The 13,121-nt window shown below is 41.4% G+C and overlaps 1 protein-coding gene across 1 annotated transcript; it reads left to right on the top strand.

The window, feature by feature from the left end:
- Window positions 1-1,735: 1,735 nt before the first annotated feature.
- Window positions 1,736-12,458, top strand: LOC128426943 (glucagon-like peptide 2 receptor). The gene is made up of 14 exons (XM_053414007.1): window positions 1,736-2,308; window positions 2,450-2,452; window positions 5,102-5,195; window positions 5,284-5,388; window positions 6,672-6,793; window positions 7,485-7,591; window positions 8,071-8,227; window positions 8,381-8,540; window positions 9,029-9,089; window positions 9,184-9,250; window positions 10,294-10,382; window positions 10,756-10,894; window positions 10,982-11,023; window positions 12,090-12,458. Exons 1-14 carry the CDS (start codon window positions 2,225-2,227, stop codon window positions 12,456-12,458), a joined length of 1,599 nt encoding a protein of 532 aa, XP_053269982.1. The 5' UTR covers window positions 1,736-2,224.
- The last annotated feature ends 663 nt before the right edge of the window (window positions 12,459-13,121 follow it).

A 13,121-nucleotide genomic window follows, 5' to 3' on the forward strand; every position in this document is an offset into this window, starting at 1 on the left:
AAATAAATACTTATCCACAACAACTGAGCTATATACTGTTGTGTTTGGATCTAATCTAATTAAACTCTGTTGGTTTCAAAATATAAACGCTTGAACTTAGCTTTACCTCATCCACAGCCTCTTCACTTTCTCCAGCTTTAAATGAGAATCCCACAGTGTCAGCACCCCTGCGGCCGTGTCTGCTTCAAACTGCCTTAGTGCCCTTAAAATCTTTTTGAATTACAGTGATATATATGTATTTTCCCTCAGCTCTAAATACAGTATCATCCCGACTGTCAGTTTGTTAGACACAAAATGTGGACGTATGGCCCTGACACAGCCGTATACAATCATGCTCACGGAGCAGGAAAAATTTGATTTCACTGCCTCTTTCGTACATCACACTCACAAATAACGGCATGGCTGGTGAACTGTGAGGTCCTGAAACCTAATAATGCTTCATATATTGTCTCCGTGATGGATTCTGTCACAGCCGCACCACAGAGATATTTTAAAGCTACATCACCATGTAACACAATTAGAAATCTACACGATGCATCTCTCGGGATTGTTTCTTCCCTTGATAAGATAAGTGTGTCTTTTGACCTTTCTCTTTGTGTTGGCAAACCTAAAGAGTAATGTGGGGTTGAAGGTTATTGTTCATTTGTCCTAATGTTTTTTTTTTTGTTTTAACCTCCGACAAGGAAGTTATGTTTTCATCTGTTTGTTTGTTTGAAGGATTGAACAAAAACGAGTGGATGTGTTGCCCTGAAAGTTGATGGAAGGACGCAGTGTGGGTCAAAAAAGAATCCATGACATTTTGGTGGATCTGGACCTTTTCACTCTTTGAGATAAAATGCTTTTAAAAGTATGTTGGCACTTTTTCAATGTACAGATATTTTTGAAAATATTACTAATAAATAACACAAATGGCACAAATGTAAGGTATATTGTAAAGCTGTTTCAGAGGACTCACAGATGACATGGAATAATTCTGAATCACAAGTGATAATCCTGAAAAGACAGTCACCCAACAATGCAGCGCTATTTACCCTGCTAGCCAGCTAATTCCTCTAGTTTCCTGCAAGTTTGAACAAACTCAACCATCATAAGCATCTTAACAGGTGGAATGGACATTTGACAGCTGATCAGAGACATAAATCCAATGGTATTGCCATCATGGATTATAAATGCGTAAAAGTGTTGGATAACCCAATTACAACAACAAGGAAAAACCACTTCACCTCCCAAGATCATTTTAAATTGAATTATTTTGATTATTTTGTAATGATGCGGGATCCAAGCAGGGCACGGGGCTTGTGCAGATAATGTCTGCTCTCTGCACTCCCATTTGCTTGCCTGTGTTTGGCTTCAGTGCTTTTAGTTTACACTAGATTCCCATTAGTGTCAGAGACGCTGGGTGATGTCCAGTTACTGTGTGAGAGAGATAAACAGGGAGGGGGGGGGGGAGGTAGTCGTCTTCCCTCTCTGTGGACAGTACAGGTGGTATTTGCTGGTGTGTGTATGTGTTATGATTATTGAAATATTTGTGATTTTCTTGAAGTGTGTGTATGTGCTCACAAGAGCTGTTTGTACATTAGTGTAATTTGCCTGCAGAAACAAAGTTAGTCCAGTTATGTAGGCAGCTCTCCCCGGGCCTTATCTTGATTGGTTAGGGGAGGACGGGGTGGGAGAGGCGATCTGTCGTTGACGATCCACATGCGCTCTCAGTTGCACTGTGTCTATAGGGAGCGCACACACCTCCTTCGCAGCCTCACAGGTCCTACTGGACAGGGGGGACTGGTACTGCAGATGACTGGTGGACTTCTTCAACTAGGATAACCCCTTGAAATCAAATCCGTCATTGGGAAGTAACTTTTTGGTCAAATCTCAGTTAATTGACAGAGAACCCTTAAGTAGCTCGGAATCCTGGGAGATAGTTGGGACCGATCCAAGAGGATTTTCAGGAACAAGAAGGAAAGTTGGGGAAACTGAAGTTTCCCAGCTACATCAAGCATCACAAGCCGGAGAATAACTTCTTATGGTCTTGAGAATCATCCATTAAGTTCTGACGAAGCCTTTCTGGAGCTGACTGAGAAGAGGTCAAGTTCCAGTCAGCTGAACGTGGCGTGGCGAGTGGATGAGAGGCGCTAAAGAGAGGATGAGGCCTGGTGAGTCCATGCAGGGCTGAGGAATGAGGGAGGAAACCAGCTGAGAATTGCTTTCGATGTAAACACGTAGCACCATGCCAACCCTGCTGCCAAGCTGGCACAAGAGGACCTGGACCGCACTCCTGCTCGCACTGCTCCTTGTTATCTTCAGCCACCAGGTAAATTAATACTGAACACAAATGTAAGACCTTTTTAGTTTGCCAGCGTTTAGTTTTTGCATTACATAGCACTGGGTGTTAAAGCTGGGTCAATGTTAAAATCCCTTTAATCTTTGGATTTCTATCGTGAATATTGTGAAGAAAGTATGTATTGCTTGATTTGTTGTATAAGGCATAACTTAATGGGAAGTTCTCATGAAACACAGCAAAAAAAAAACTGCTCTAATTGACTGTGATAAATACGTGTTGAGGATGTTTTAATATCTGAAGTCTTTTTCCTATAATGTTTGGTGTACAGCAAGTCCCTCTGCTCATATGCCTTTTCTGCAGTCTCTACTTCTGATATCCCTGTTTTGAAATACCAGTTTAGTGACATATCGAAAAAAATCATTTTAGGAAACCGAATGAGGAGGGATGTTATTTATTCTCACGGGATAGGCAAAAAAAGCTGAGAAACAGTTAAATTATTAAAGAAATGTTCAGAGAACCCTGAATAGTTTTTAGTGCGAATTCACTTTCGTCTTAAACATTATAATACATGCACACATTCAGGAAGTTAAGATCCTGCTGCTGGATCTAGGGCAGGTTTATTCCCTCGGGGGGAAAAAAAGAGAGAAAAGGTTGACATTGACTCTTGTCCTCCCTTCAACGGTGAAGCCCCTCTGGACGGGGTCGGGCCTCACTGAACTGAAACGTCGTCTGACAGGGGGCTCACATGAAATATCTGTGCGGCTCAGGTGGCAGGCGAACTGTCAGGCGGACGAAACAACAAATCCGGTGGGGTTTGCAGACTTCAGCTGCTTTTCCCGCCTTGGCATGAAGATGGGAAATCTACTGTCGTCGCCCCTGCCACGGAAAGATAAATGAGGCAAAGTGGCAGCTGTGGTCTGCAGCTTCCTTCTCAAATTAAGGAAAATGCAAATGTGTCTCACTAATGACAGCAAATTAGACTAAAATCATAATTTGTAACCGAGCACTAATAGGATGGCTGTCAAATACAATAACCTCGATTTCAGGGGCACAAACACGCATAATGTTTATGTGAATAAACAGAGAGTGGTGTGTTTGCATTGCTGCAGGCATGACACTAATGCAGAAAGCCCGGCTGATAAACGACCTGCATCAATTACAGATTACACACAGGTGATCATGTTTCCACAGTAACACAACACAGTGCTTAATAAATACTCCCCCCAAGTGGGTAAATACAAACATTGCACAATTCTTCACAGACTGCACATACAGGGAAATGTGCTGCTGAGCAAACACACTGTTACACACTCTTCTCTACAAGCAGTGTGATTAAAATCAATTATTTTGTTTATATCGTGGACTTAATTGTATGTAGATGAGATGGTCCTTCTTGAGTCATACAGTGTGATAGCACAGTGCTCGCTTATCTGAATGCACCACATGCAATTAAGTTTGTTTAATTTTTGTTTAAATTAACTCAATCAATTCAATTCAGTTTTATTTGTAAAGCACCAACATATACTTTACATAGAAATGTCGAGAGCTTGCAATATTATAGAGAAACTCAGTGGTTCCCATGATGAGAAGAATTGGCAGTGGAGAGAAAGAAAATAGCTTCCTTTGAACAGGGAGAGACCGCCAACAGACGACTGGTGGGATTGTGGGGTAGTGGGGTGGGGGGGCATGTTAATATAAAGATGGACGATGCCTCTCCACTTCGACTGCAAAAGAAAAATGAAGCCAAAACATTCTGGATACGAGTGATGCCATCTTGAGCCAGCGACGCCATTTGGAGCTAAAACTATGTCCCAATTCAGGTGCTGCCTCGTCTGTGGAATTAATATATATAAACTGTTGATACGGCCCATGTTCACTGACCGCAAAGGATGAACCGAAAGGAGATGATTTAGTCTAAAGAGGATCCTTCATTTTCCTTTATTTGTGACTGTCGCTTAGCAACAGAGCTGCCTTTTTAATGCCCGTTGTTTTTATCGTAGCTGCTCGGTCGAGTTGTAGGATGATATTCAATGTTTGGAAGTCTTGTCGCTCGGTGGCATCTTTTCCTCCTCGAAAATGGTTTGTCACTGAAGTGCAATGAATCCTGGGATAGGTCGGCCCCAAGAAGGATCAATCCATATGAGCCTTTGTTTCTCTGGGATGGAAGGACACATTTGTTTGCCGCATTTAGAGGAGCCTTCAAAATGGGCTAAATGAGCCCCTGAATGGAGAAACAGCTAATGTTTGCGCAGTATTAATCACTGTATGGTAATAGTTTTGAGGGCAATTACCACAAAAGATAAATCAATCGTAATCAGCTGTCGATTATGTTTTTGTTTTTTTTTACTTTTCTTTCTTTGCTGTCAAAGCAACTTGTAAACTTTGTTTTTATTATTAGTTCAACCCGTTTTTATGTATTCAAATTACTAAGTAAAACCAAATTTATCAGAACCCGGTCTACACAGCCGATGTCGGGTGCGTCCGTCATCATTCGTGTAGACCTCAGCAAATCAGCCAAATGAAATTAGACAGTCTGGTCTGCTTATTGCATCACCAGCCTGTCCCGCCTTTACAGCCGTCTCCAATGGGATGGACAAAATAATTCTTTGGTTGATTAAAAACATTAAAAAACAGTAATATAGCTTAAAAACAGTAATATAGCTTAATATGTTTTACAGCACCAAAGTGCTAAACATGCATTTTAGAAAGGGGACTAAATGTATGAATCAAAGATGACTTGATAGATGGATGAATAGATTTATTTATTTTGTATTTACTAATAATTCTTCATCATAACTCCTTCTTTTGGAATCCACATGGAAGGTGACAGGCTCGGTGCTTGAACGTCTCATAGCTAAACGAACTGAGTACTGGGAGAACTGCAACAGAACCCTGGTGCACTCAAGCCCGAAATCAGGTGAGCTACTATTATCTTTTATTCACGTCTGTCTAGCTCTACATGTACAAACCTTCATGAGATCCTCTGACTTTTCTTTTAATTACAGGAAACTACTGTAATGGAACATTTGACACGTTTGTCTGTTGGCCTCATTCATCTCCAGGGAATGTGTCAGTTCCCTGTCCATCTTACCTGCCATGGATAAGTGAGGGTAATGTTAGGTCACACATTCAAGATTTCACTGTAGCTTTGACCTTATTACATGAATGACCCTTTGTGCTCCTCAGCCTTCCTTTGTCACCGCATTCATTCGAGTAAATCACAAGACAGACTGCTGTAGTGGCTTTAGTCATAGGGTGATCAAATTTAGTTTGCACGTTCATTGTCCCCGGGGGATTGATTCCCTCACTCTTTACCTTGTGACACCACAAGCTTGACATTAAATTAGTTTTTAATCCGTGACTTTCATATTCTCCTCCCACGAACAGTGGTGAATCTGCAAATCATGAGATATCAACATTTTGTGCATCACTTTATGGTCAAATATCCGCCTCAGTTGTGGTTTGTGATTAAGTTGCAAAATTAGGAAGGAAACAGTTAAAATGGTACAGTAGCATCGTACCTTAAACTATTTCAGGTTGGGGTTTTAAAACTGGTGGAATTAGAGTTAATGGAAATAATGACGTATAAACACCTTAATCGGAAAAATGTTTTATTCTAAATAATGTCAATACGTATATTATTTAATAATAATAACTTTATCTTTAGAGCACTTATATTATCAAGGTTACCAAGAGCTTCACAAAATCAATGGAAAAAATAAGAGGTCTTCAATTGAGTTCAATTCATATATTCCATTCCAATCATATTATATTATATATAGATATGTAATATTGGTGTCAATACAAACTAGAAAAACTCACTGAGAAAAACTAGAAATGACTTCACCTTACTGGTTTCCTGTGGTCGTTTTACAGTATTTAGTATTTGATTCATTAATCTGCACTGTAACAGTTCTTTGTGACCAGCTGATACTTTGGAACAACTTTACTTTGTCCTCTTGAAGCGGTTTCACAAATTCTTGTTCTGAATCAGGTTTCGGCTTCTTAAATAGCATTTCACTCATCACAAAATCAACCATGTAACATTGTCTCTGTCAGAACGTCGTCTTGTGAAATCAGCTTTTCCTGCACTGAACCCCTTCCGAAGTAATGGTACGGACAGCGCTACGATATGCTGTGCTTTTCCTGTCAAGCACCATTCACACACAGCCATCAGGGGCAATTTGGGTTGCATTGTCTTTCCCAAGGACACTTCAGATTAAAGACTGGAGTAGCCGGGGATCGAACCACCGTTCTCAGTGGAGGTCCCTGTCTATCTCCTGAGTAATATAAATAAAATCCTAGCACAGGTTAAAAGGATTTCCATCCCAGCCACAGTCAGTCAGCTTATCCTCTGCATATGCAAATAAATGTGTCTTTCAATTACCTGCAGATGTCTCCAGGAGGGCACACAGAGAGTGTTTAGAAAATGGAAAATGGCGACAGAGGGAGAATTCCTCTGAACCCTGGAGAGATGACGCAGAGTGTCAGGAGGACCAGTTCTTTAAGGACAAGGTGAGGAGGAAGGTGTGGAATTCAGTTCTCTCTAAATCCACTAACATCTTTTTTTGGTTTACAATGGGATTGGATACAATCTGCATTCATTCCCGGGCCAAATTACCTGACCAGGTTTTTATCGACTCAGGCTTCGATCATCAGTAACGAAAATGAGACACCCGGGTGAATGAGCTTTTCTAAATGCTGATGCTGCACCTTTGCTGTTGCGACGTTTTGATGCTAATTTAACATCTAGGCATTGTGCATAAATAAACGTGAAGGTTTGTGTACTTTATTTTAAATGTTGTGAACTTAGCTACAACGCAAGTGCAAGATAAAACACTGTTAAGACAGCGAGGAGAGAGAGCTTCTCAGTTTCCGGGGGCGTTTGGGATATCCACCATGACCCACTGCATGGGGAAAAAAAGAAAGGCATACTCAATCGCCTTTTATAGCAGGTATATGCACATACATTTTGGTGTAAAAGAGGAATACCTTTTTGAGCTGGAAGCCAGGAATTGTGGTTTCCCTTCCACCACTTATAAGGAGTATTAGATTTGTAATATCCATTCTACAATGGTTTTTTTTCTAGACATCTGTCCCATAACATCTGTTTTTATTCAAAAGATCTGAAGAGACGTTGTGATCCCTGCTTTCATTTCGTTGTGTTTGTCTGTGTGTGTGTGTGTGTGTGTGTGTGTGTGTCCAGGAGGATGAAATGCTACGCCAGACAGCCCTCAGGCTCATCTCTGTTATTGGCTATTCCCTGTCCCTGACCTCCCTCACACTGGCCACTCTCCTGATGGGCATGCTGAGGTCAGTAGTCAAATGGCGGTGAAAGAGTTTCCTTATTACAAATTTGGTCTCATTTTCATTGCTTTGAATGGTGACGGTTGGGAACTGGGACGACTGAAGGCGTCAGTCCAGACAAGTCGGGGCAAGAAACTCAAGCAGTAAAATGATTATACATATATGAAGAAAATTTTGTGTCACTTGTGAAGTTGCAGCTTCATTCTTATAGTCAATCACTGGGGTATGAGACAATATACTAGCTTTAAAAACACAGTGCCTTAGGAGCAAAAGGCAGCATGTAGGGATAGTTACAAATCAATGCAGAAGATCAATGATAATAAATGACTTGTTAAAACCTAGGATACATTTCCATGTAGATGCATATAGAGTTTCTCAATCATTTGTCAATCCGATACATGTCATGACACATGGCCTCAGTAATGCTTTTAAAGTTGAACAGGATCAATACCTCCCTCTATCTGTTCCTGTATCTGCTTTAACAGGAAGCTCCACTGCACCAGGAACTACATCCACATGAATCTGTTTGTGTCGTTCATCCTGAGAGCCGTGGCTGTCATCTCCAAGGAAATCGTATTATACGTCATGTATTCCAACCTGCCCAAGGACGACCCCGGGTGGAAGTCCTACTCAAGCTCTGCAGTAAATAAATCAATACTTACAATAGTAGATACATGAGAACAGTGCTTTAGTAATAGTCATGGTATTATAACTAATACTCCCTATGAATTTCAAGTAGTTTGAATCAGCCGAATGATTCACAGGACTGATTAATCCCTGTGTGTTGCTCAACAGACTGCGTTTATGTGCAAATTCTCCAAAGTGTGCATGGAATACTTTGTGGCCTGTAACTACTTCTGGCTCCTGGTGGAGGCCGTCTTCCTCCACACGCTCCTCTTCACCGCCGTGCTGACCAAGAGACGCCTGCTGAAGAAGTACATGATGCTGGGATGGGGTACGCTGTGAATGGATATTGATATGTATGTGTACGTGCTTGTGCTTGTGCATTCGTGTCTAAATGTATATTTTTAGTTTTTCTTATTTTTCTAATATGTATTTTCTTTGCAGTCTAGAAATTGAAAATCTGATTTAAATGCTATTTACAATTTAGAGGCCGAATTTCTAGAATATGCATATTGATTAAATTACATATGTAGAATGTATTAGAGAAAAAAATGACTATCCAGAACATTTTCAAGACTATGAAGACCCCTAGTGGTAGTAAGCAAAAAGCTGCAGAGGCAATTCATAACATCCACAAGTCAAACCCTGGAAAAGCAAAGTGAGTCGGCTGAATATGACATAAATAACAACAAACTTCACTGTAACTAACCCAGTTTTCTAGAAACATGTATCAGTCCAAGTGTTTTAATCATACAAAATGTCTACACACATATCGCTCAACATGCTGGGTCATACATTTATGCTTTTATTATATTTCAGGAACTCCAGTCTTATTCGTGACACCATGGACCGTCGTCAAGATTATATATGAAAACACAGAGTGCGTGGATCATTACATGTTTCACAATAAATTCATGAATTTACTCGAATGTTCTGATTAATGCTTGACTCTGGAAACTTTTTTTATTCTCTAGATGCTGGTCAATCGTGAACCGATGGTTCTGGTGGATAATAAGGGGCCCGATTACTTTGTCAGTGCTCGTAAGTGAAGTCTCTGAGTCAATCCTTGAAAGCCTTTCCAAGATGTTACAGCTCATTCGTTACAGATACATAATGCTGCTCCCGAGGGCTTGTTCTCCTCATGGTACCAGACCTCACTTGAATGCTACTTTGGTTTCACACTCTCTTAACGGCTCCTGTCTTGTGAGGGCATGTGATATCAAATTGTGAAGCCGTCACAAGCATAACTGACTGCTAATTTCTCGGTTCACAAATACACTGATCCTTCTCAGATACAGGTTTTTAATGATCCTTTAAACTCATTTGACTTTAAAGGGATAGTTCACAGAAAAATTTTAATTCACTCAGTATCTGCTCCCCACTATGCCCGATGGAGGTGTGGGTGAAGTCCTGGAGTCCACTCAACACTTTTGGAGTCTCAGGGGTAAACAGTGGAGCAGCCAAATCCAATTCAACTGAAGTCAAATCCGGCTCCTTCTGCAGACGTAATAAAACAACAGAATGGACATAACATGCCTCAATACTGCTGGTGTGGTGTCATCCAAGTGTCCAAGGGTCCATAAAACATACGAAACCATGGTTTAAGCCTAAATGTCCTCTGGAAGTGGCTAAGCTAGTGGAGGTAGCGACCAGATGGTGTGTCCGAGGTGCCGTTAATGCACCTCATAGGAAGATAACAGAGGATATTGAGGCTGAAAAACACTGTGTAAACAATCTATTTTCAAGTCGAGTATGAATGTCGGGTCATCGGGACACTTGGATGACAAGATTCCTCAATGCTGCTCTAGTGGTGTCATCCAATGTGCAGACGCCCGAAACAATGTTTTTTCTGTTGTTTTATTACGTCTGAAGAAGGAGTCGCCATTCACTTCAATTTGGCTGATACAAAGTTTTCCCCTTAAACTCCAGAAGTGTTTTGTGGACTCAAACACTTCACTCACCCCTCCGTAGGCATGGTGATGAGTTGATGATGAGTTCAGTTTCATTTTTCAGTGAACCACCCTTTAAGTCACCAGTTGTTTTTGGAGACATTTCCTTTAATATTCCTTCGATGCTTGTTGCAGGTGATCTTCTTCATTTTCATCAAGATCCTGATGCTGCTGCTGTCCAAGCTGAAGGCGGATCAGGTGAAATTTACAGACTACAGATACAGGTACTTCCCCACGTGTTCCCTTGACTCACTCGTGCAACTTTGTCCAAGTCCAAATGTCAGGAAACAAGTGCCGAGAGCTATTCCCTAAGTGGTGTACTTTAACGGTACAGTACGTTTCAGTTTTAACATTTAAATGTTAATAACACCAACGTACAGCAGAATTTTAAATGTCAGCGCTATAAGCTCGGGCCCCTTCACCACAAATGTCACCACGGGAGGGAAGGTTATGCATGCATTTACAAAAACCCTGCGCTCCCTCATTGTCCTTTTCTCTGCAAATACTGTGCAAGATTTATAGCCTTTTCTAGCTTCCTGTGTTTTCCATTAAGAAAAGCAACTGCAATCATGGCAATTTTTTTGTTTATGCCTTCAGCTTGGCAAGAGCAACACTGGTCCTGATTCCTCTGCTGGGAGTCCATGAAGTGGTCTTTACAGTGCTGATAGATGAATGTGTGGAGGGCAACAGTCGCTACGCCAGGAACTTCCTCAACCTCACCCTCAGCTCTTTCCAGGTTACACTTTTAAAGTCAATAACATACCTGACAAGAGTTTGTTCGTGGTCTTTCAACCCCTCATTTGTAATGTCTGACCTTTTTTAGGGTTTCTTGGTTGCTGTGCTGTACTGTTTTGCTAATGGAGAGGTAAGTGTCTTCTGGGAATTTTAATGGAGGAACCTTGCTGTGTCCGAATTGTGTAAATGAAGCTTAGAAACAAGCCGAAGAAGTCAGGTCTTGTGTTTTCACAAAACTTCCAAGCTGCACTAATCAATATGTGTGACCATGGGTAAAAGCTTCACAGTGGCAAACCCATAGAGAATCACCAGCCATTACTGACAATAGCCTTAGTTCTAAACAGGCCCTGTTACCTTTTGGTTTCAGCTCAGAAACTCCCCTCAAATTAATCTTGTTCCCAGCGGCAGCAGCAAGATGTTGTTTCATGTTCACATAATCTTCTTACACTGCTCGTCCTGCACTTAATGCCAGACAGAGATGGCCACAGCCCAGTGAACCCATTGGAGCTTTAAGCCACTAAAGAACAGTCGGTGTAAATCAAAAAATAGCGAAAGGACAGTGAATATTGGACTTATATTCATCAGATTGCTTGAAACACTTAAAATTCACTGTGATGTCGCTTAATTTTCGCTGAAGTGTGACGAGATAGTTGTTTGCTGATGTGTTCAGCATTATAACTTTTTAAGGTATTCCAGAAGAAGCTTCTCCCTTCGCCAAAACAACATAAATAAAAATCTGAAATAAAAAAAAATGTACAGTACACCATAAAGCTGCAAAAAAATAAGTGCAAAATTAAGGAAAACGTTGTTGAGGTGACCATATCGTGATCCTGACATATGAATAGCAGCACAGTAGAGAGGACATGCTCCTAATGTCAATATAACGTATTTAAATATATATGGCCCATTCTAGAGTACAGAAAAACAACAAATATAGTACAATGTAGATGATTACACATGAGTGAATATAAAACTATGATTATTTTTTATAAAATTTCTCCCAATAGATCCCTTTCACTTAAATCTTACACACTGCATCTTAAAGTATTCTGGTGTGGCGCTCACTGGTGTCCAAGAAACAATCTGCAAACCAGAGCCCCGCTGATTAAGATTGGTGACATAATTTTTCCTGATGGCAAGCTTGCTCCCTATGAAATTGGAACTTAATACAATTCTCATCTCTTATTTGTACGTAGGTCCAAGCTGAGCTGAAGAAGCGCTGGCAGCTTTTCCTGTTCACCAACCCTTTCCAGGTCAGGGGCTGTTTTAGGGGCGCGCCTCTTAAGCACCTGTGGAAGTGCACTCGAGGGCACCGCCCCCCCTGCGCCAGGCAGAACGACTCTTGCAATGAGGGTGGCACTTACCCAACTCACCCGCACCTGCATCAGGTGGCTGTACATGGAAGATGTGGAGTGCTTGGATTAGGAGAGGTTAAAGGTCAGGGGCTGAAGGACTGTAACCTGACAGGGCTTGACCTTCTCACCAGGAAGAGCCTGTCCAGCAGTGATGGGGAGATGACGCTCGGAGAGACTTTGGAGGAAATTCTGGAGGAGAGCGAGTTCTGATCCCTGTTAGCCACCTGGTACTTAATTACCTGCATCGTTGGGAACTTGCAGACATAACTCAGTGACGTCCTATGTACATAACACTTTGTTGAGGGTGCAGAGAGCTGCATTCCGAGGAAAATCGTAAACAACCTATTAAAATGCAGCCTCAGGTCCAGTGGTTGACAAAACTTTCAGGACCTACATCCATTTGGCCAGCGCCCAGCACCAGGAAGTGTTATGTGTTTGGACAGAGGTTAACACAATACAATTTGAAACTTCTATTGAATGTTCACAGGTAGGAGCATTGCACGAGTAAAATATTATTATGTAATTAAATTGTGTCTAACATTTTTATACAGGCTTTTTTGCCACAGGATGTTGGAGGGGGCGGTGCCCCAGTGCCCCGTATTAACCAGCCACCACTGGTCATACCAGAAACCTCATGTAGCACAGCAGGTGCACCGCGAACTCCCTGTGTTATCGACAAATGGGACGCAACTGTCACGTGCTGCACACACACAGGGCCTGATCCAGCGTTACAGTAGTTTGCTCATCAAAGCTGGTTGTACATTATATGTTAGTGCAGATTTACTCACTTCAAGTGACTGACTGAGATACATTTGGACTGAAAAGTTTTTTGTTTGAAATGCTGATGTGACCAAGCCTCAAGGCCTCTGGGTC

This window comes from Pleuronectes platessa, chromosome 21 (assembly GCF_947347685.1).
Source record: "Pleuronectes platessa chromosome 21, fPlePla1.1, whole genome shotgun sequence".
In the NCBI taxonomy this organism is placed as follows: domain Eukaryota; kingdom Metazoa; phylum Chordata; class Actinopteri; order Pleuronectiformes; family Pleuronectidae; genus Pleuronectes; species Pleuronectes platessa.